Below are 25,656 nucleotides of genomic sequence, written 5' to 3'. Positions count from 1 at the left end.
ACTAACACAAATAAGCTTGTTGAGATGAAAGATGGAACAAAAAGGATTGTGCCTAATCTGTTCACTTTTTACACGCATACGCCAGCTAGTACATAAAAGGCAGATATAATCTGTTGCTGAATGTGAATTGCATGAATAAAAGGACGGTTTAAACTCCATTCCGATAGTATATGATAAGGAAAATGCAATATTCTTATTATTTTGTTTCTTTCTAAAACTTAAATTTTTTTAAAATAAGGTTGGCGAGAGGCTACAAGCATACCATTCCTAAAACTAACAAGTATATGAAACCTTCCTAGATCATGAAACAGAATTTAAAACCAGAAAGTGTAATGTCAACTTTCCTATTCTATTCAAAATAGAATCACAGAATATCTCAACTTGGAAGGGACCCATAAGGATCATCAAGTCCAACCCCCTACTCCTTGCAGGACTATCTAAAACTAAATTATATGACTAAGAGCATCGGTCAGATGGTCCTCGAACTCTGTAAGGTTTGGTGCTCCCTGTGGAACCCCTTCCAGTGACTGGCCACCCTCTCAGTGAAGAACCTTTTCCTAATGTCCAATCTGAACTTCCCCTGACACAGCTTCATTCCATTTCCATGTGTCCTATTGCTGCTCGCCAGAGAGTGTAGATCAGCACCTCCCCCTCTGCTGCCTGCCTTGAGGAAGTTGTAGGTTGCGATGAGGTCATCCCTTGCCTTCTCTTCTCTAAGCTAAACAAACCAAATTACCTCAGCTGCTCCTCATAAGTCTTGCCCTCAAGGCCTTTCACCATCTTGGTCACCATCTTCTGCACACACTCTAATAATACGATGTCCTTATATTGAGGCGTCCTAAACTGCTTAAGGTAGGGCTGCACCAGTGCAGTGTAGAGTGGGATAATCACCTCCCTTGACCAACTAGCTATGCTGTGCTTGATGCACTCCAGGACACAGTTGGCCCTTTTGACTGCCAGGGCATGCTGTTAACTTACATTCCACTTGCAATCAACCAAAACCCCCAGACCTCTTTCTGTGGGGCTGCTGTCCAGCCTCTCTTCCCCCAATTTGTGTGGATAACCAGGATTACCCCTTCCCGGGTGGAGAATCCAGCACTTGCTCTTGTTAAATTTCATACACTTGGTGACTGCCCAGCTCTCTAGTCTATCCAGATCTCTCTACAAGGCCTCTCTACCCCCAAGGGAGTCCACAGTTACTCCTAGTTTAGTATCATTGGCAAATTTAATGTACATTTGATTCCTGTGTCCAGATCATTTATAAAAACATTAAAGAGTATTGGCCCTAAAATTCAGCCCTGGGGAACCCCACTGGTGACTGGCCACCAGCCTGATGTAACCCTACTTACTATAACCCTTTGAGCACAACCTGTCAAACAATTGCTCATCCAATGTATTTTCAACTTGTCTAGCTATGTGCTGGGCAGTTTACCCAGAAGGATACTGTGAGAGACAGTATCAAAAGCTCTGCTAAAATCCCAAACCACCATATCTACTGACTTCCCCTGGTTAGCTATGGGTGACCATGTCATAAAGAAATTAAGTTCGTTAGGCAGGACTTTCCCCTCATGAACCCCTGCTGGCTGTCTCTCAAGCGTTTTTCAGTAACTCCCAAAATAACTTTCTCCATCATTGTACCAGGCACTGAAATGAGACTGACAGGCCTGTAATTACCAGGGTCTTCCTTCTTACCCTTCTCGAAAACTGGGACAACATTTGCCAGCTACCAGTCATCTGGGACCTCTCCAGACTCCCAAGACCTTTGAAAAATAATGGTGAGAGACCCCATGATGACATCGACCAGCTCTTTCAGTACTCTCAGATGAATCCCATTGGGCCCCATAGATTTATGTGCATCCAGCTGGAGCAGCAAGTCTCAGACAAGTTCAGGGCCAGCTGGGAGTTTATCATCCCCCCAGTCACAGTCTTCTGACACAGGGTTCTGGGGTTCCTATGGCCCATCATTGGTGTTGAAGACAGAGGTGAAGAAGGCATTAAATGTCTCCATTTTGTCTATGTCCCTATTTGTGAGGAGACCAACCTCATCAAGCAACAGCCCAACACTATCTCCAATTCTCTTTTTGCTATTAAATATTTTAAAAAGTCATTTTTGTTGTCCTTCACAGTACTGGACAGCTTGAACTCTAATCGAGCTTTGGCCACACTAATTTTCTGCCTACCATAGTGAACAGCATGTCTGTAGTCCTCCCGTGTCACCTGTCCTTGCTTCCAATGTCCATACACCTTCCTTTTCCACCTATGTTCTAGAAGACCCCTGCTCAGCCAAGCTAGTTTTCTGCCCGACTTTCTTGACTTCAAACACTTTGGAATTGCCTGCTCCTGTGCTCTTAAAAGAAGGCTCCTAAACAGTGACCAGCATTCAAGGACCCCAATACCTTCAAAAGCAGATTCCCAGGGGACCTTACTAAGTAGATGTAAGCAGCCCAAATTCTGCTCTCCCCATATCCAGGATTGAAGTTTTGCTGGCAGTTTTTCTCCTAGCACCAACATTTGAAACTCAACTACTTCCTGGTGACTTCCAAGACAGCCACCAATCACCACTTCACCCACAAGTCCCCTTCTGTTTACAAACAACAAATCTGGGAGGCCACCTTTCCTAGTTGGCTATCTGCACCAAGAGGTTATCTTCAACATGCTTCAGAAATTTCCTAGAACTGCTGTGTGCACTGTATGACATTCCCAGTTGATGTCTGGGAAGTTAAAATCACCCATAAGGACAAGTGCAACTGACCTAGAGATATCCCTTAATTCCTTGTAGACTAATTCATCCATGTCATCATCTTGGCTGGGTGGTCGACAGCAGGCTCCCACAACAAGATACGCTTTATTTGCTTTCCCCTTCATCCTTACCCAGAGGCTCTCAACCACGTCATCGTCAACTGTAAGAGCCATACAATACAACCCTTCACTTACATACACTGCCACCCACCCACCACACCTGCCCTGCCTATCCCTCCTGAAGATCCTATAACTGTCCTTCATGACACTCCAGTCACAGGACTCATCCCACTAGGTTTTGCTTATGTCAATGATGTTGTAGCTCTGGGACTGGGCCAAACCTTCTAGCTCCTCTTGTTTATTTCTCATGCTGTTCGCATTAGTATAGAGACATTTCAAATGTGCTCCAGTGTACTCAGCACATCGTGGAGCAGACTGTAGGACCTGGCTAACACACTGTCCCTCAAACATCGCGATGCATACCCAAGGTCTGGTTTTATCCCTTTCCTTCTTCAAATCTAGTTTAAAACTCTTTCCATGAGCCCTGCTAAGTCCTGTACAAAGTTTCTTTTCCCTGTTTAAGACACGTACCCTATCTGTCACCAGCAAGCCTGGTGTCCTGTAGACAGACTCATGATTAAAAACCTCAAAGTTCTGCTGGTGACACCAGGCTCAGAGCCAGGTACTGATCTGCTGGGCCTTCCTGTTTCTTTCCTCATCATTCCCTGCAACTGGAAGGACAGAGGAAAACACTACTTGTGTTCCTGATCCCTTAACCACTCATCCCAAGGCTCTGAAGTATCTCTTGGTTGCCCTTGGACTTCTTGTAGCACCTTCATTACTGCCTACCTGAAAAATCAATAATGGATAAGAATCTGAAGGCTATACTAGGGTAGGAAGTTTTCTCTTCACATCTTTAACCCAGGACCCAGGGAGGCAGCAGACTTCCCTAAGAAGAGGGTCCAGTCTGCATAGTGAGCACACCCTGCAGCCTGACACATGGGTGGCAGCATGTTCCCATTGGAGCTCTGTCAGGGAAGCTGTGTCAGTTGTGGCAGGTGAAGAGTTTAGAGAAGACACGGCCTTCTGCCAGGTGGGTACTGTTACTCCCCAGTCAAGCCAGCAGAGCTACAGTGCCCTTCCAGTGTGAAAACTGCTGCACCACAACCTGTTTGCCCGGCCTGGTCGCTAGCGTTCCCCAGGGGTTTCTTTCTGGGGGGGTGGGTGGTGGGGGCTTGGCCCCACCCAGGTCCCATCAGCCACTGTTGCGCAAGCTGCGCGCTCCTGTAGGGTCTCTTGGCTCCCCCTGAAGTTCCCCCGATTCAGGACTCCCACCCCATGCACCATGGCTCTGCTGAGATCCTGCCAGTACTGGAGCTGCTCACCTCAGTGACTGAGGCGAGCAGTATATATACAGCATATAAAATAAATGAATGATTTATATTGTAATATTGCTTCCCTCTGTAGCACTATATTGTAAAGCACTTGTGCATAACCAGGGATCAGTACTCTGAGATACTTCTAAAGAAAGCAGATTAGTAGAGATCACAACATTGACAGATTTGTTGAGATCTTTGTTCCTTCCTTCCTTGTTTTCCTCCACCATTGCAATATGCTAGCACAACCAAAATACAGCTTCTAGGCTTTGTTCCAACCCAAACTGTATCCAGTAACTCAGAGTCACCAGACACCTACTACATAAATTACAGCTTTGGAAAATATTTGCATTTCAACTTAAACATGCTTGCAATCTGCACCTGGGGAATTCTAAAGCACCCAAAGAGTGAATATACTCAAATCACAGTTTTCACTGAATAACAATACCAATATGTCTTTAAAACTGACATTCTGAATGGTTGAAAAGACACCAAAATATTTTAAAGCTGAAAAACAGATAAGAAAAACTCTACATTAAAATGCACATCAATTTTGATTTTTAACAAAGTTAGGTTAACATTTCTGTATTCACTTTCTACCTCCTTGTTTTGCCTGGAGTGAGAACCAAGAAAATATGTATAGTCTTCCTCTGTTTTCATGGCACTTTCAGCCTGACTAAAACCAAGGATTAGTAGAAAGCTAAGAAAGTTCACAGCACAGTTTCAGGGGAATTATTTCAAGAGAATTCAAGGGAATTCAAGAATACACAGTAGATTAACTCCACAAGTTGGATTTTTTTGTTAATGTATCATCTAGAGTTTCTCTAAGTTTGTGCTCTGTCTGAAATCTAAATGCAAACATTTATTCAAGCATAATAGTCAAAGCACAATTCAAGAACAATCTTCAAAGGAAAATAATCCTTGCATTTCAGGAATCTTGCAAAATGCTCTCTCACTTGTTAAATTGTCTACATTTTTAGCAGGTTCCTGGTATCACCACTCAGTAGCATTTGTTTTCAAGTCTCTTTTTAAGGATCTCTCATTTTCACCAAAGGAAGCAGAACACTGTCTACATAGATCTAACAGACCTGCTGGAGGAATAGTACTGAAGCTTTGCAGTAGACTGTGAAGTCATGAGCACTTCCTTCTGTAATCAGGCAGAAAGCTAGTCTCAAAGCTTGAACTGAAAGAGTATTTTTGAAGCACAGTTCCATGTCCTTATCTGCAGACTAAAATGGCTGAGCTCCACTGAACTCCACCTCAGAAATACATCTGTTCACAATCTTAGAGGAAGAAACACAACTAGAAAGCATAGCTTATGTGACTTTGTCGACAATATTGGTAACTTACCCTTCGACAAGGGAAGACTGACCTTTAGAGGTCCCTTCCAACCGAATACATTCTACGATTCTACAATTCTAAGATATCTACAGCAATTCAAATGAAAAGAAACGTGCCATCCACCCAACTGCATCAAAAGCATGCTTTTGACACTCAGTGGCAGTTTATTCAATGTTGTTCCTACCAGAGAACATTGATGGCAGCGGAAGAATCATTCCTACAGAAACTCCATATTAGAATCACAGGGTCAGTTAGGTAAAAAATTGTGTAGGAAGGAGACAAGCAGATAGCGCTGAGGAAGCACAAACTTCTTGGACTCAAGTTATTCCTTGATGAGCCTCTGAGGGTACTTTTAAAAGCTGAAAATAAAACTGTATCTGTCCTGTGGGTATTTTATTCTCAAGGCAAATTCCAGAACCTATGATTTTATTTCAGCTGCCAACAAGAACCCATCTTGGTTACATCCAGGAAAGCCTGCTGAAGTCAATAAGGATGCACAGTCTATGGAAGCCAAAAATAAATTGTTGACAGGAAGGAGGAAGACAGAGGAACCAACATCTTCAATAAATTTGAAATTAATTACTGATCTCAGTTCATTTTGTCCTGGACAGGTGTCCACATTACCAAAACCACAGCAATTAACAAATTTGTTGGCAGTCTCAGACAGGCCAAAGACCAAAACAGCATGAAAACTAGGCAAACATCACAGCTCTGCAGGTGGTCCCTAAAAAAAATGAAAAAAAGAAGGAAGATTATGAAACTTACACTCTCATTGTGTATACTTCTAACGAAAGACAGAAGAAACAGAAGACATCCATTTCCAGGGCTGTCAAGGTTGATCAAGCTTCACCTCACTAAATTTACCTTTGAAAAAGCCCTAGCCTGCCTCCTTTTCCTCCTATACACATAAACACTTTTAAAAACCTTAAATTTATTGCCTCACATTTACCTTCTGGTAAAGAAAAAAATCTCCAGCAATTTTCTGGAAAGTCAAAAAAATACTTGTTCTCACAGAAATGGCAACAAAAGATGGTGAGGAACCATGAACAAAACATGAACTAGAAAATATCAGAAAAAAAAAATAAATCTGTAAATTAAATAGTACACCAAATATGCTTCTGATGACTTACATCCATCTGCATATCAGTTTGAGATCTTTCTTCAGCATTCTGAATTTTTCCAGAACCCTTGCTTTCAAACTGTGACTATACTCACAAGGATCATGCAAAACTTTTTTATTTAGGCTCCCAGCAGTATTTTTCCCCTTCTCCTGCAAATGGTGAAGGAAGAAATACACGATGGAGGATTCTCAGCATATTTCATAATCCTGGAAAGCCACTTGGCATCAACAGAAAGACAGGGATGAACTCCTCTAATGAAAACAAAACCAAAAATAACAAGTAGGAACAAACCATTACCTCAAAAAAAAATAAAAGCCACAACAAGCTTGATCAAAATATTGCTAATAAATACCCTTGGCTACTCTATCTAGAAATCAGCTTTGAGTGTCAGCCTTCCACTTTTCTCAGCAACCCTCCTCCAAAATCCTATGAGGAAATAAAGGGAAAGGAAAGCTACATATTCCTTGAACAGAACAGCTGCCATAAACTGTCAGGACATTCACCATGACCCACTGAAGGATCATGAGACGGGTGTGTAAAAACACAGAGCATCATCCTTTGTCTGGGGCACTGAACTTGCTCCAGAGGCACAGCCAGAGGCACACTGTATTGGCAAATGTACCAGTAGAGAGGGTCTTCAGACAGCACTGCAACTCCAATTATCTTCCAGGAAGCAGAGCACATGGTGAGGAAACAACAGTACGGACCAGATTCTTCACAGTCCTATGTTAGTTTCTTCCTGTTTTGTTAGTGGTAAAGGATACTCTTGGCAACTCAGATTGCCACAGTAACAGTAGGGAAAGCATTTAACATGCAGTAATTTCCTATCCACTGTAAAGAATGGACATATAATAGAATGTAATTACAGATTTTAAACTGGGCTTGTACTACCTAGCATTTCTGCTAAAGTCAGTAGTAGTGTTCCATTATTCTGCGTTTGTCCCTGCTGTCTGGGAAAAAAAATTCCCGAAACACATACCTATATTATTCTTTGCCCAGTCAGGTGGAATCCCTTCAGCGTATTTCATCTATGTATATTTTTTTTCTTTTTCTTAAGTCTAGCTACTGCATAAGTCTTTTTCCCCCAAAAAATAATAAATCCTAAATAATACATAATCTTGTTTATGCTATTCTTAATATAATGCCATTTTATTAATTTTATTAAAAATATGAAAATGATAAGTTTAAAGGGAAATATGTATGCAAATAACTTCCAACCGTATCTAATTCAATCAGTCAAGTAAGAAACTCTTGTGTAAAAGCGATCAACTTTTACCCAAGAATGTCATTGATGACCTAATAAAAACTGCTCACATTGACACAGAAAATAATTTTATACAGGAGTATGTGTAAACGAAATATATAGCCAGGAATTTACAATATATTCCAGTACAGTTATGGATAACTGCATGGGGGAAGCAGGAGAAGGGAAGGAGTTTGGCTGGCGTGATTAAAGTGCACACATGAAAAAGACGAATATTTTCTCAGCTGCAGCTGTGTTTTAGGTGGAGAGCACACACAAGGCTCTCTTCACTTTTTTTATTGGAATATTTAGGTGCTCGGCTAAAAGGAGGAAGTGGGATGGCTAAATGAATAGTGTGTGCTCACGAAGATTCAATCAAGGAATGGCAGTTTGAAACAATGAAGCCTCAGAAGCAGGCATAAAGGTTTAATAGTCCGAATGTTTACACACGTGTATTTATGTCCAAAATTTAATCTGATAACCTGTCTTCAAGGTTTTCCAGTCCTTAGAGTTGAAAATGTCAATTTAGTAACCTGTTTAGCTTAATAGTTACTCAAATACTATGAAAGCCTACTGATACTGAAAATACTTATTTCCTACCATCATGCTTGTTCTTGTAAAGATGACAGAACATATGTGAAAATGTAATGTCCATTATATGGAAGATGCCAAATGCTGCCAAGTGTCCTATAGTATCATTAGCTTATTCACACTTATATCTCTTAGATGAAACCAATGCATTTAATGTTTAAGTCTGTTATTTGGATACAAAAGGATTTGTTTAATATTTCTTAAAAAAATGTTTCCATGCATGCCTGATAAATATGCTGAATTTGCTGAATTCATACAAGGAGTATCTTTATCTTTCAGTTTATTGACATTTGCTATTTCCTGTAGAGAATGAAGTCATACATTAATGAGGGAAGCACACGGTGCTCTAGTCACATTACCTAGTCACATTATGACAAGTACCATTCAAGTGAGATGGGTGAGTCAGAGAGGAGTAGTTATTTTTTAATTCTATTCAGGCAGGCATCAATTTTTCTCCAAAGAATTAAATACAGTTACAATTATTTTTGAGCAGGACTTTTTTTCCAGCATTGCTTAATTCAGAAAGATACTGCTAAGGCAAACACAATCAAATAATGAATCAAGAAGATTCAAGAAATTGGTGCCTGAAGTTCTTAATTGCTCTATTGATCCACCAGTACCCCACAGGGGCCTTCCAGTTCCCCAACAGCATATGTTGAAGCCTGACCTGAAGGGACCACCTCTGGTAGGAAGGAAGAGTTCAGCTTTGCTCCTGGAGTGGAATCTATCCAATGTGAATATCCACTTCAGAACTGTAAATAATCCATGTAATGTAAGAAACCATGTTTCTTAACCTTTTGATTTGGGAGGGTCTCAAAATTTCAAGGACAGGAATTGGAAAAATCCTGCATGTACCTCTACACCTTCCTTTCACTCCCAAGTAAGAAATGTTTCTCTAGTCTCTTGGGCCACATTCTGAAACCACTTTGCACAGAAAAATCTATAGAGCTAGAGTAAGAAGTAAGAAACAGGGATTCTCTGTCTTATTTGCTCTCACAGGTTTGCAAGGAGTAAAAGAATAGAGCAAAAGCTTTTGAGTCATGTGGTTATTTTTATTCAAATGTATTCTACACTAACATAGTCTAAAATAGTATATTTTATATATATATATATTTATATATAGTATAAAATAGTGTATTTTTCTACTGAAGCAGTTTACCTGTCAGTGCCTTTAAGGGATTGAACACCTCATTAGCACTTACTGTTTCACAGGCTGCACAAATACCATAGAATGCCACTAAATATGAGACCTACTTTGCATGCCCTAATCTGTCAGAAATCCATTATCATCTGTAAGAAATGATGTGGTGAGGCCAGCAGGAGGAGTACCTGTGAACTTCATGTATTAGACTATCAAATATCACTTTACTAAACAGACCTGGAGAAGGCCCTAAGTGCTAATGCCACATGGCAAAGCACAGATTCAGAGTTATAAATTGGCACAAAAGCAGTAAATGGATAAAAATTCCACCATTTTTACTAACACTGACTGCTTTGATAGGATGGAGAAAATGCCCTCAAACCTATTAGAATACATACGCTTCACCATAATTCATAAAGAAGACTAAATTAAACTTATATTCCATGCAATCTTTTTTCTACTCTGTTAATAGGTTAAAGATAACAGAGCATTTTATGACATGGCTGCATAGCTTAAATGGGAGAAGGAAGAAAAGCAGAGACAAAAATAAAGGAATGAGAGAGCTTTTCCACTGTAGACAGGAAGAGTGTATCTTCTTTTAAAAACACACACTTTGAAAATGGTGTAATCAACTCACTATTTTCAAAAAAGAAAAGCCACTCTGAGGTTCAGTTCAGAAACAGAGCAGTTAAATACACACATGCCTTAGCTGATAGTAAACCAATTATCACCTGGTACTCTGAAGTTTGGGCACTCTGAGAAGCCTAGCCTACATATACAGCAGGAAGAAGTGTTCATGGCATATGATACAGAAGAAATCATATAAAGCCAAAACCAAGCAGTGACTTCAGGAAAGACACAGAACAATGTGACCCATCTGCAGCCTCAAAGTCTTTCATGAGACCCTTTCCTTCAGCCCTCGCTCTAACTACAGCCACAGCATGAGCCCCTCTTCTGTAAAGCTTAAGCAGCAGCTGATATGGGGAGCTCCTAATCTTATGTCTCTGCCTTTTCTCCAATAGGATTTGCAAACACAGGAATGTTAATAAAAGCTACATGCTACACGTAGTCACTACATGAGGCTTGCTAGCAACCAAGCAACATGAGAGGGTAGTAAGGGCCTACAACAGACGCAACAAGTGAGGACCCTGAAAACAGTCTTTAAAGGTACTGTGTACCCCCTAGTACCTAACTGCTAGGAACTACAGGTGTCAACATGTTTGGAAGACATGCTGTAGCTTTTTCCAGCGAAGACACGTATCAGAGGAAAGCGGATGCATAAAGTCTCTCTCCCAAAGGAAGAGGTACCACAGGAGCTGAGCTCATCTTGAAAAACCACCGTAATCCAGGATCCACTGCTGAAACAGAGAAGGTGATCCCAGCTGAAACACTAAGACTATATCCACCTTGCTTGTGGCTCTGCTGCAGAAAGCTTCTAAACCAGCACATGGCCTTTAAAGTCTTACCCAGTAAGTCTGAGAAAACTACAGTAGGAAACCACTAGAAACTAGTGACCCCTGGTGGAAGCAAAAGAAAAGACTCAGAAGCGCTTTATCTATTTTAATATCTTACAGGTTTGTAAGAAAGTCTTCCTTTTTCCCATTGAAAACAGACTAGTATCAGAGATACAACGCTGAAATAACTAAGCTTTTTGTCCAATCCGGTATATCAATTCCTACACAGTTTTGCCACTGCTGCTTAGCCTGAAAATGTTGCAGTGATTTCATATTTGGATTATGTGCTCTGAATTGGAAAGCATATTGAGATAAGAAATATTTCCTACCCCTCCTTCATTCCAACTGTAATGACCACAACATTAAATACGTCATGGCATACAAGTAGAATCAATATGATTTATAGCAAAAACATTCTATTTTCTCAAAGTCAAGAACACCCTTGGCATTCTTAATTTTAAAAAGTAATTAACATCAAGACATTAAGTCTGAAGAATTTCCCTTTCACCTACAACACTCTGTCATTATACAAATTGATGATTTATTGTGATCTGTTACTCATAGTGTGTAAAAACGCCATGTGTATGATAAAAATAATATTTTGTTCTTGTTTTTAGAACAGCATAATTAGTGAAATTACTCCCACGAGCTAAGAAACTCTTTTTGCAAGGTCTTTTACAATAAAAATTAAAATCTGTCTTTTGTAAACTACCATGGTGACCTCTCCTGGTAGAAAAATATATGACCTCTAACTGTGAAAACTGTCAGGTTAAGCCTCAAAGGAGGAATTACACCTGGCCCACTTTATAGTTTATTTTTTAATGCCACATCCTTAAAGATCTAGATACCATTTACAAATCAAAACTGACACACAAACTACTAGATCATTAAGAAAACATTACAGCCTCCTGCTATATAGGCAAAAGCCTATACAAGAGGCTTTATCAACTTTTTAAAAATATTTTTTTCAATAGAATCACCTTAGACAAAGATAAAGTTATAACTGTATATATTAGAGAATTAAAAGTTGGGACAAAGGACAAAATGTTACCTAAAAGTGACACAATACGGGAAGCCTGAAAAAATGGATGGACATAAGCATATGCATGGTTTGCTGAAAACATTGGGGTTTTTTCCCTTTTCTGGCATAAACTTTTTAAATAAAAACAATAATTTCCATGAGAACTTTAAGTAAAAATACTCCTAAACACTTTTTTATTTTTACTCTCAGTCACATAGAGAGTGTGATCTTGGACTCAGACAACTTCAAAGTTTGTCTATGGTTGTGCAAAAAGTCTGTGCTAATACATCAGCAACTCCCTGAGAATAGCTCAAGACATTCTTTGCTTTGAACAACTATCCAAAAATACTAACTAGTGAAAATATAGAAATTTCTTATATAATATGCACACACATCTGAAAGAAAGCTTTATACATCAGGAAGAAGATATGTCCATGCAAGTTTGATGATCTCCCAGAGGAGAAAGTAGCTGAAGAAACCTAACTTCAAAAACTACAGTAAATAAGATTTTAGAGGATCTTGCTCAGAACAAGAAGTATAAAAGGAAGACTTACATACAAGTTACAAACACTAAAAGTTAAAACAAACTGTTAAGCAAGCAGAATTTTTGTAATGAAAGACATCATAAGCAATCAGCACTGATTTGATTGATCTTTTGAACTCACGGGGGAAATTTCAACAAGTGAAAACAAAAAGAAGTAAAAAGGTTAGAACTCTGTGAAATACGGTCAATGGAAATAGAGTTGACCCACAACAGGAATACAAGGTTATGATAAAAGTGCATATATTTATTTTAAGAACAAACAGATTAAAATCAACTCTAATATTTACAGACTACTCTTTTCTTTCTTTAATTATTTATTACCAAACCATCTGTAAAAATATCACTGAAGAACTGAAGTATGAAATTACATCAAGCAGGTAGGGTTTCAAACTTAAAAGAAATAATACTATGCCTGTTCTCTTGATTTCTCAGAATATGCCTTTTGAAAGAATCTGATATTAAAAAAAGAATAACAAGCAACAGGTAAGGATGATGGAGCAAAAACACAGCTGTCAGATTTTACCTTCTTCAAGATGAACACACTTTAAGAGCCAGGCTCTTGTCAGAGAAGTGCACGCAGATGCAACTCTGCAGATCAGGCAGGAATCACAAACTCACTCTGCACTCAGTCACATGGTATTTAAGAAGCACTTATGAAAACCATTGGGAAGGTAGCAGACAAACACAAGTAATAATTAGCAGTCGTTTCTATGAAAGACAGAAAATGAACAGCGTTGACTCAAGATTAAGTATTGACTGGAGGAAATCCCATAATCACTGTTCTTGACTTGTATTTGGAAAAAGATACTAAAAAGGCCAGTGAACCCTGACAAATATCTCCATGAGTGCCAGAAGTGTCTAGAGAGTAACTAAGTAGGAAAAAAAAAAAAAAGAAAAAAGACAGCTATGTAAGAGGGCTTTTTCTTCCCTGTTTTTGCCAAAGGTATTAATCCATTTTTTAAAAAGAATTTAAAACCAGTTCCAAAATTCTGATGCTCACATGCCTGTTTGGAACAGGCTTTACCAGGTCATCCACAAAAAAGCAAAAAAGCCACATTCTCCTCCCCTACCCTCAACCGTTACTCTTAGAACATACCATGCACCCTGGGTACCCATGTACTGGTACTCACTCAGTCATAGCATGACAACTTGGGAGGCTGTATCCCAAGTTTATAAACACCATCCTGGGCAGGATTATTTCAGAAACTTGGTTTTAGTGTACAATAGAAGTCCTCTCTTTTCAGCAGTCCCACTTACAGAACTGCCCATAGTCATCCCTCACACTGCTCTTTTGGCTCAGTATGCTGCTCAGTTTTGCCAATTTGTTCTGGTGATCAAAGTGGAGGATTTCTTAAAGGACTACCTGCTCCAATATTTAGGGCATGAGATACTGGAAGAAATGCACAGGGACATCAGACAGGGGTCTTAAAAGTGGCACGACAGACTTCTTCCAGAAGTCAGGTATTAAGCACTTAGTCCACCAAACCAGGATCTGACAACAGGCCACTAAAAGTGTCATCATGGTGGCAGTTTGCCACAGACCACATGATCAGGATAAGACAGCAGACAAAGTCTTCTTTGAACAATTCAAGGAAGTTTCTAGATCATGCCCTGGTTCTTATAGAGACCTTTAATTCAGCTAGCACCTACTCAAAGAGCAACACAGTATGATGAGAGCAATCTGAGATTTTTGAGAGTTTCAGGAGTAACTTTTATATACAGGTATTGAGTGGGCAACTGGGAATGAAACACAGCTGGATCTGCTGTTCAGATATACAAGGAAAAAATAGTTGAGGATAGAGTAATGGATGACAATGTCTTGGATGAAGTATCCAAGAAATAATGTAATTCAAGATCCTGAAGGAAGTATAGATCCTATACTTCAGGAAAGCAAATTAATTATTCAGGGAACTGATAGGTGGGATCCCATGGGAGCTAACTCTTAAGGGTCAACAAGCTCAGGATAGATAGCAGGTCTTTAAAGACAACCTCTTCCAAATGCAAGGAAGTGTTGAAAGCTAACAACAGGAGAGCAAGCGAAGTGATTATCCCCCTTTCCCTAGCCCTCATTAGACTGCATCCAGAATACTGCACCTGTTTTTTCCACCACTACAAAAAAAAGTCTTTGATAAACTGGAGAAAGCTCAGCATAGGGCCATCAAAGTGGTCAAGGTGTTGGACCACATGCCCTGTGAGGAGAGGCTGAGGGAACTGGATTTGTTCAGCATGGAGAAATGAATGCATGGAGGACCTCTGAGCTGCCTCTCAATACACACAAGGAGGTTACTGAGAAGATGGAGCCAGGTTCTTAACAGCAGTGCATGGCAGGAAGGTGAAAGAAAACACCATGGCAGAAGGACTAAAGACAACAAACCAGAGTTGAAAAAAGGGAGGTTCATACTGGATATAAGGAAAACCTTCTCCACCATGAGGGGTGGTCAGGCATTGGAACAAGCTGCCCTGAAAGGCTAAGCAGTCTTCATCCTGGGAGGTCTTCAAGACCCAGTGGGATAATGTCCTAAGCAACCCGGTCTGATCTCATCACTGACCCTGCTTTGAGCAGGAGGTTGAAGAGACCTCCTGAGGTCCCTTCCAACCCAGATTATTCTATGACTGTATGAAAAGAAGAAACCACAAAGGCACACAGTTCTAGAGTTCTGTGAGATCCAGCATTTGCATGCTATGGCAAGTGGAGATGTTATTCCCTCCTATTATGCAATCTGTAACTACAGTGGCCACAATTATTTTGGAAAACCCCATTTGTCCTTACTGCTTGGAAAATTCCAATGTCTGCAGGAGCTGAAGAGAGAAGAAGGCAGTGCAAGTTTAGAAGGCAGGTGGTAAAGTAGCATTGCCTTAAGTGTTGCAAACATTTTATTCACAACCATGGCTGATTCCACGGTGCTTGTTTCCCCAGATGTTGTACAAGAACTTTGTCAAGTAGCAGATCCTAAATACTGATGGATAGACAAGTGTTAAAAAGCTCCCAACAGTACAGATCCAGGACCAAGGAAAGCAGGGGAATCTAGAGATTCCTTATCATAGCCCACACTATACACAGCAATCTGAATAAAAAACAACTGCAAGTGCATTTAAGCTTTGTGGATTGTGAAATATCATGTACACTGTTGTTCTACCTAGGAGTCTCGTGATCCGTTTTAAACACTATTTGAAACTCAAAGCTCCTCTCTGCGAGTATAAAAAGTTCAGGAAGAATTATGTTCTTCACTATTTATTCTGTTGGTGTTTATCAGCATGATTCATTGTGCCAGTGCCACTGCCACTTCCCTCATTTGCTGGCTTGCCAAACAGTCAGAGGAGAGAAAAAAAAAGAATAACCAGAAATTTACAAAGATCACACAATGTATGTACACGAAAAAAATTAAATTAGATTATCTCAGACAGAGCTGGCAAAAACCCTTCCAAGAGTGGTCATGAATACACAAAATATTTGGTATATGATAACAAAAAACCTCCTTCAAATGACAGCATTTGCAAGTTCAAGACAAATTTTACCAGTCTTACTACCACGGAAGTAAACTGATTTTACCACAACGATGATCAGATGGACATACGCACATGGACTTTTCTTCATAAACGCGAAGAACAGAAGTTTCTTTTAAGCCCAATCAAGGGCATCAAACAGAGCAATTTACAGCATTTGGGGAGGCATAGCATCAGCCTGTAACAGTAGCTGTAGCTATGCAACGTCTTCAAGAGTCTCAAAGATGACAGATTGGCCTTAACATTCAAACACAGGGCCAAAAAGTCATATTTTTTTTCCTCCAGTATTCACTTGAATTTTCAGACTTGAAAACATATGCTTCGTGGGGAGGGGAGTAAGCGTTTGGGGTTTTTTTTACTTTAAGTTCTAGCAACTGCTTCTTCAGCCCCCTTTTTCCATACAAATTACAAAAACTACTTCGAAAGGCCTTCTTGATATGATATTCTCTCCTTGATACATTCACATAGCTTGTCTGAATGATGATAGGTTTCATAATTGAGAAGAAATTATCTTACACCACCCAGATATATTAAAAACATTAAAAAATTTAGTCTTTAAAACACAAGACTTTAGTGGCTTACAAAACATCTGCAGTTATATCTGTTACTAATGTGCCATATCTACCTCAGTGACACATATTACCCAAAATCTTATTTGGCGCATCATCTCACCCTGTCTAAGAAAATACAAAAACATTTTTTAAGTGTCTACAAGTATCAAATACTATCCTTCTTGTCAGGCCTTACCAATTTTCAACATTACAATTCTGAAGTTGATCCTTCCCAACTGTTAATCTACCCCAACGTAATGAAAAGCATTTTTTCCACAAGTGAGAAAATATCACAAGCATCACATACTAGTATCTATTTGCTACTGACGCACTAACAGAGCTACACAAAGAATTACAGGTTCCTTCAACCAGGAAAGAAATGAATCCATTTCATTTCGAACTTGATCCAATAGCTTTGTTGGTTCAATTTTGTTTCTCACCATACTGGCTGTCTCCACTGTTCTCAAACACTTCCAAGAGAGCAGAGTGGCATGGAAGGCAGAATAAATATGCATCTGTTTTCATATTTGGAGAAGAGAAACTCTCTCTTGTTCCATAAACAGTCAACTATGGTATGAAGTAGATCAGAGTAATGATGTACTACAAAGATCAATGATCTCCAGGCTTCTGTGGGGTTAGCATTATCCTGGCTAAAATGGGAGATGTGGTTTGAAATTCTTTCAGGTAAACATGGGGAGAAGTGCTCCAAGCAGGAGTCTATTTAGCTACTAGAAATAAACCTCACAACTCTACGAAAAAGAAGTAATTTAATCAGCTCTAAAAGCACTCTTTCAAGTGTTGTAATTGAAGTGAATTTATTTCAGAGCATATTCTTAAGACTCACAGTTCTAAGACAAATGTTTTCTAGGTACGTGAATCTACAGTAGCCAACAGAACAGCTAATCGCTATGCTGGCTGTTTCTAGGAAGGAAGATCAGGAAACAGGGAGGAAAATAAACTCAAGAGAGGTATCCTCCCGGGTAAGTCTGTAACATAAGGTGGCCAAGAAATTGTTCCAGCACTGCCACTGACTATGCACGATTCATTTGTTAGATGATTACATCATTTAAAAATAGCCGGCGATGCTATGTGGGCACTATGTGAACCACATATCTGTCTTCATCTAGTTATATTTTGTCCAACAATAGCATGCGTCTGCACATGCACATAGCACGCACACAAAAACAATCAGCTACGCATTGAATCCTTGCCAGTATTACTGTTTCGGGTGATGGTTATACTGACTTTTAATCACTCTACATCCTTCACTGAGTATGAGAAGACTACATATGATTGGTAGAATACTGCACTCTGCTTGACAATGAATATGGCTTAAAGGCCAAGCAACATTTGCTATGATTAACATTAATCAAAATCCCAAAATAACTCTGGGATCCTAATGATTGCTTAATCAATTGCACAAAAAAGCTGCATATATTAATGTAGTCTAAGCGACAGGGAAATGAGTAAGTAACTCGTTTTTATTTTCAAACCAGGTGGAAAACCAAAATCCAGCACAATAGAAGCCACCACTTAGCAAAAAGAAATTACATTAAGAATACTGAGATTATCACACACTGAGATCAGAGGATTTGAGCGAATAAAATACAGATATTGTGAGCAATCGTTTAAAAGTTCTTTACTCCATTTTTTATCAAGGATACTTCATCTCCATTCTTAACTTTCTACAGGTGAAGAGGGGCAAAGGGGAACAGAGAACGAGCATTGTCTAGAGTCTTTATGCAAATTATTTGTACTGTTATTTTCCCACCTCCTTCAAATTAACACTTAAAAATATTGTACATATGTTGCAACAGTTGCTGGATGTGATTTCACATTTTTAAGAGCCTTAATAGCTCAGGACTGGTAACATAGTTCAGGTACATTTCATCTGTAAATTAGCCACTCAGTCCAGTGATAAAAGAATTGTTTCCTGGCTACTGTGAAAACAGTAAGCCAACTCTGTATACTTCCAAGTGAGCAGATTTTTCTATCACAACACCTGTTGTTTAAATTACTACTGAAGATCCTAATAGCAAGAAAAGGATATTAGGTAAGCAACATAATGTCTTCATGCTCTTGCAAAAGACCAAATACAAAACTTAACGTATGCTCAAGAAGAATCCGACATCCTAGCAGATTGCTAACAGCCACAACAGTTAACAAGCACCAACTTCAAAGCCAAACCACTGATGTAGAAGTGTGATAGGAGCTCTTCATTCCTGTTCTATATACTGGCAAACTAGTCTGGCAGAAATCACCTACTCCCGAGATTCAGTTACTTCTGAACAGCATGGTTCTAGGCCATTTTTTTACCATAAGACTTAAAAGAGGTAAGTTTTAAAAATACACTCCTGTCTATAGAATATCCTGTTCCACAGCGCCTAAGACTGATGAACACCAGTTGTCCACTATAAAAGCTACAGGGTATAGTTTCATACTTTATGAAAAACAAGTATATAAAAACTGTTAATTTATCAAGTACCATCATAGTTTACAGATCTAGAAAATAACCATCCCCATCAAACTATGACCTTCCTTTAAGGAAAGCAGGTAATATTTTAAATATCCTGGTAGCATGCTTTGCCTGAGGATTTTTAACAGTTACCTCCCTTATTCACTTAAAGCAATTTAGATTTAGTCAAACTCATTAGAGTTTTTCCCAAGAAAAAGTTCACTTACCATCCAGAAAAGGGTTCCAGTGGCAAAATCAGAATAATGCTCTATAGTAGATAGTACACTGAATATTAAACAAATCAGCACCAAGAGAAATCTGTAGAAAGAAAACAGTGTTTAGTGACTCGTCAAGTTGAACTGTAAATCTAGATGTAGTTTTAGCTCTATCATTCATATGCCTTTTTTCGTCACAAGTACTATGTGTTTAACTAGTTAATTCTTCCTAGTCAAGTGAATATCATCATTTTGCATTCATTAACTTTTAAGAAACATGGAATAAAAATGACAGGAAACCTGAACACAGTTAAATCAATAGCTAAAACTCACATTATTAAGTATAATTTCCCATAGAAGCTTGTCATACTGAATGTTTCACGTTTCATGGATTGCTATATAACTTATGTGCTGCAGTAGAAAGGTATCATAATTGATAATGCATTAATTAAAGTAAAATTAGACATATGACTGGAGCGAGGAACAGTAACTTCAATGAAAAATGGTCCATTAAATGTGTTCCATAAATTCAAAACATACAAAAATACAGAAGAAACAGCTACTGCCACAGTATTTCTAGTATCACCATTCAGATCAAGAAAAAATTTCAGAAGTCTCAAAATATATACTCCTGCCCCCAAATATAGTTTAAAAAAGCAAAATTGAAAAGTCATGACAATTGAAAAACAAGATGCACAGTTGAATCCCAGTTGATTAAATGCTTAAATGTTGGCAAAATGCCCATTACTTTGATGTGTACAATGTTTATCCATCTTTCCACTATTGGTAACATGTTAAACATTTAAACAACTGGCAAAAATAAATTATGTATGAACTCTGATGGACAGACCAGAAAGACAGACTTCTGATATGTTTGCACTACAGTTTTCACCATCTCTTAAGGTCATGCAGAAAACAAGAGAAAAGTAGGAAAACTGAAATTTCTTCCACTAACAGCCAGAAACATTCCCTCTTGTGTACCAGCTCATCCAGCTGTCATTTCCTCTGATGCCATGCCAAGAGGCTGTATCTAAGCTCCTTAACTCCCAAACCAGCAATTAAAACTTTAACAGTCCTGCATGTGATGTAACATTTTTCCAATGAGAAACCCTTCTGAAGAAGATAAACACTACCAACAAGGCTAGTTCAAGAACTTCAAAGCAAATGACACACTAACAGCCCTGGTGGCTCTACTACTAAAACTGTGAGACTTCAGCAAATAGACTTTTACATGAAAAATATAGCAGGAAGAGCTTATCAGGAAGGGCAAAAGTTCATATTCAACCTAGAGATCAGTGGCAAGACAAATTCCTTAGGATTCTATCCACGGACTTGCCCTGGTCAACATTTTTAACCAGAAGAGGAGATGAAATGCACCTCATCGAGTCCATGCGTGACACCAAATTAAGGGTTCAGTCAATGAACCTGAGGGTAGAGCTGCTGGTTAGAGATGCCTGGACAGGCTAAGGAACAAGCCTACAGGAACCTCAAAAAATTCAATAGGAACAAATGTCAAGTCCTGCAGATGGTACGGGGCAGGCCCAAAACCACATTGGAGGAAGACTGCTCATATCTTGGGCTGCATGCCCTGTAGCCCTGCCAGCATGTGAAGGGCAGTGATGGTTCCCTTTTGCTGGACTGCACCTGGCGTGGTGCACACAGATGGGACCCCAGGGCACAGCACAGAGGCATCAGACCAGAGGGAGCTTGGTGGAAGGCAAAAGCAGCATGAGAAGGGACAGGTACCACAACCCTAATGGCAGGGGAAGCCCTGCCCCTACTGCCCACCATGTGTCCCACTTGTCCCAAAGTCCTGTATGTCTTCCAGTCACCTAATCTGTTCCCTTCACCTCTTTCTGCCCCCAGGGGTTGCCATTTTGTAAAACATCATACGCTGCTTGTTCACATACTGCCCTGTGACTGGCTGATAGGACAAGCTGCCTCTGCCTGTCTACGTCAGAAAGGCATCAGAGCGGGATGCTGCTGATATGATATACCCAGAGACCCACTCTTTTTATGTCACCCCCCACATATTTTCATCCTTCTCTGCAACTGGATGGTTGTCTTTTTTTTTTTGAAACTGTCATACCCACATGATGTCAAAACACCCTCTGACTGGCTACTTATTTCCTTTGAACTAGGAAGTGTTCATATAAAAAAAAATACACATTTTTGTGTGTATATAGGTTTCTACCTGTAGAAATAGATATATGTAGTATATAGATGATATAAACAATATAGACTATAGACTATAGAATTGTGGTGGGTTGACCTTGGCTGGCTACCACATGCCCTCCCAGCTGCTCTCTCACTCCCCCTCTGCAACAGGACAAGGGGAGAAAATAAGATGAAAAGGCTCACGGGTCAAGATAAAGACAGGGAGATCACTTACCAATTGCTGTCATGGGCCAAACAGATCCAACTTGGGGAAAACTACGTAAATTATTACCAGTTAAAATAGATTTGGATGGTCAGAATCAAAGAAAATCTCCCTCCCATCTTCCTTTCCCAGGCTCAACTCCTCTCCTTTATTCCCAGCTGCTCTATCTCCCTCCCTCACACACACTCCGAGCAGCGCAGCGGGATGGGGAATGTGAGGTTGCAGTCAGTCCGTAACACTTTGTCTCTGCCCCTCCTTCCTTCACCTCACACTGCTCCCCTGCTCCCGCCTGGGCCCTTCCATGGGCTGCAGTCCTTCAGAGTAAACCTACTCCAGTGTGGGCTTTCAAGGGGCTGCAGGGAAATCTCTGCTCTAGAACCTGGAGAACCTCCTCCCCCTCCTCCTGCTCCTCTCACCTTGGTGTTTGCAGGGCTGTTTCTCACAGTTTTTTTCCCTCTCGCCTCACAGCCTATGCTGTGGGTTTGGCCTTTTCTAAATGTGTTTTCGCAGAGGCACCCCACCCACGGCTGTGGGTCTCAGCTGTGCCCTGCGGTGTGTTGGTTGGAGCCGGCTGGAACCGTCTGTGTCCAGCACAGGGCAGCCCCGGCCTCTCCTCACAGAGACTGTCCTTGCAGCCCCCACTGCCAGCACCTGGGCACCACAACCCCGTACAAGAACACAGAATATGTAATGTAGAATATAGAAAAATAAATGTATGTATACATATAAACAGATATAAAGGACTATACAAATAGGCATAATATGTTACTTATTTACTCATAGTTGCACTTTATATACATATATATTCACACTATAGAGTATATACACAGACGTCAGGGAGCAGTGAGAGTGACGTTACTCCACCAAAGTCAGGCACCAAGGGTGACAACAGCACAGGCAAGGCCGTCCCCTAACTCACCAGGGTGCAGATTTGCAATACCTAAGGTGGGCCACGGTGGTGAGAGCAATCAGCTCCATCAGCCTTTCAGTGATTTGTGACACAAGGTGAGGTAGGGAGGCAAGCCCATGTCCATTCAAGAAGCCCAGGCAAGAATAGCAAGGGACATGACTGTAACATAGGTCCAAGGTCTGTCCAAGAGACTGGGACTGGTTAAGACTGGAGACAAAGCTACCTACAACATAGATTCAAGGTTTAGCACTTGCAAAAAACTACTTGTGTATGGAAACACCCAGAATACGTTTGCCTCAGATGGAGAGTAGACTGAGCCAATATTCTTTATGCAGCACATTCAAACCATGACTAGAACCAGGGAAAACAGGAGAAAGCTAATATCTAGGAGCACACAAGGGCCGTTCAGCTTTCCTTTTCCTCTTGTAGGAATGCTTCAGATTTTCAGACTGCTTCAGGATCCCCAGGAACATTGAAAACAGAGAATAATGAACACTGAAAACAATTCTCATTCACATAACTGATATGCTTGGTCCGGTCATTTACACACTGCAAGTCAACTGCATGTATGTGCTAACACGGGCAGAGACAGTTGTTTCTCAGCTGCCACACAGACAACAGCTGACTTTGTTCAAGCCTAAAATTGGATTTGAAGATATAAAAAAATCCTGCTTCCATTCATATGGCTCTGGAAGGGCTCTGTCACCGTTATCCACAAGCAGAGATTTGGGAAGATTGGGGCCACCACTAATAACTGAATTTCTTAAGTAGTAGTTAGAGCTCGACATGCACAACTGTCTCTGAATCAAGTCTGCATTTCTTCAGTATTTACCTATCCTGATCCACACTATTAAGACTGACCTTTAACATGGATTATCCAAGTTCCTAATCAACTGACTGGGTTTTTTTTTAGCAGCATCCATGGACAGTGGGGTATTTCTAGTTCCTTCTGAGCTGAAGGCAGGGCAACAGTATCTGGTAGCTGGTTATGCAACTGCTCTGTTTGATACCTGCAGTTGTGCTTTCTTGCACTTAAATGATATAATCTGATTCATATGTAAGTATTCAAATAAGTTTTTGAAAAAATTCTTTATTTGTACATTTCAAAAGCCTCTAAAAGTCTTATTTGTAATGTAATTATAATTCACGTGTGAGTGTAATTGTAATTCATATTAAAAGATAGAAGAGATATAGGATACAAATACAGAATTTCTAAAATAGTAGCAAGCATAAGCGTACTATTTACAAGCATTTGTAACTGCAAAGCTGGAGGAATATTAATTGCAATCTAGGTTTTATTTATTTGAACTCTAGTCAGAAAAGCACAATGCAAATTTGAAATAATATGGTAAAGCTGTGCTGGTGGATGTCACTGGACTTGTCCATACCACCTAGTGGAGATTACTGAAGAAACTTTCACGGCAATACCAACTACACCAGCACTGTGGTGGAACCATCCATGTTCAGGCTTTTCATATAGCATAAATGAAATACAATTGTGTTAATACAGCTCAGTATATGAGCTAATTATTAGCTCTTAGAGAACACTTTATGATTTGATCTAGTGCAATGCTTTGCTAAGTAGGCTATGCTACTTTTTAGTCTCAAACTAGTCCCTGCATACAGTATCTAACACTTCCATGCATAGGTACACTAACTAACTCAGCTATCATTAACTCACAATTTTCAGTGCTGCACTCTACTGTATGGTGTTGAAACTTTCTCTTTCAACTCTAGAAATACCAGGATTTTTCATCTACTCTTCTCATCCCTAGATTCTCACTAGAACACATTAGGAAAGCCACACAATTAACATAGTATGCTTTATAAACTCAGAAGAAAAAGGGAGTCAAAATTATCAGAATAGGAGCTTTATCACCTAAATCTAATCTGATATTTAATATCAAAAGTAAAGCATGATGAAAGAGAAACTGAAGCAAACAATCTTCTTATCAAAAAGGTTAAGTTAAGAAAAAAAACCAAAAGGATAAAATCCTCATCTTTTTTATGCAGTCATTTCTTGAAACCAACATAAGAGTCCAAGTTTAGCACATGACCCTCTTTAATAAAATTGGAGAATCAATCATTACATGAAGAAAAACTATATACTTTTTCAGACTAAAGAACACGGAAGTTCAACAATATCAAGCAGCTAAGCTAGCACATTGATATTTAGAATCATAGAATCATGGAATGGTTTGGGTTGGAAGGGACCTCAAAGATCATCCAGTTCCAACCCCCTGCCATGGCAGGGACACCTCCCACTAGACCAGGTTGATCAAGGCTACATCCAGCCTGGCCTTGAACACTTCCAGGGGTAGGGCATCCACAACTTCCTCAGGCAACTTGTTCCAGTGTCCCACCACCCTCAGGGTGAAGAACTTCTTCCTTGTACCTAGTCTAAACCTGCCCTCTCCCAGCTTCCAACCATCACCCCTCATCCTATCACTGCGGGCACTTGTACAAAGTCCCTCCCCAGCCTTCCTGTAGGCCCCCTTCAGGTACTGGAAGGCCGCTATGAGGTCTCCCCAGAGCTTTCTCTTTTCCAGGCTGAACAAGCCCAACTCTCTCAGCCTGTCCTCGTAGGAAAGGTGTTCCAACCCTCTGAGCACCTTGGCAGCCCTCCTCTGGTCTCGCTCCAACAGCTCCAGGCCTTTCTTCTGTTGAGGGCTCCAGAGCTGGACGCAGTATTCCAGGTGGGGTCTCACGAGGGCAGAGTAGAGGGACAGAGTCACCTCCCTTGACCTGCTGGCCACACTTCTTTTGATGCAGCCCAGGATGCAATTGGCTTTCTGGACTGTGAGCGCATACTGTTGGCTCATGTTCATCCTAGCACCCACCAGCACCCCCAAGTCCTTCTCCCCAGGACTGCTCTCAATCCACTCATTGCCCAGCATGTCTCTGTGCTTGGGATTGCCCTGCCCGAGGTACAGGACTTTACACTTGGCCTTGTTAAACTTCATGAGGTTGGCCTGGGCCCACCTCTGCAGCCTGTCAAGATCTCTCTGGATGGCCTCCCTTCCCTCCAGCGTGTTGACCTCACCACACAACTTGGTGTCATAGGCAAACT

At 40.3% G+C, this 25,656-nt stretch overlaps 1 protein-coding gene across 1 annotated transcript in view; it reads right to left on the bottom strand.

Moving 5' to 3' along the window:
• The window catches only part of LOC104347009 (potassium voltage-gated channel subfamily KQT member 1), a 518,893-nt gene that overhangs the window by 468,853 nt on the left and 24,384 nt on the right, over nt 1–25,656 (bottom strand). The window contains exon 2 of the mRNA XM_086465940.1: nt 19,309–19,399. Coding sequence (XP_086322066.1) covers nt 19,309–19,399 — 91 coding nt within the window. The remainder of the gene's footprint in view (nt 1–19,308; nt 19,400–25,656) is intronic.

The sequence above is a fragment of the Leptosomus discolor genome, chromosome 1 (assembly GCF_034619465.1).
Source record: "Leptosomus discolor isolate bLepDis1 chromosome 1, bLepDis1.hap2, whole genome shotgun sequence".
Taxonomy (NCBI): domain Eukaryota; kingdom Metazoa; phylum Chordata; class Aves; order Leptosomiformes; family Leptosomidae; genus Leptosomus; species Leptosomus discolor.
Note: the sequence above shows the minus strand (reverse complement) of the source record. Positions and strands in the feature narration are given on the sequence as shown.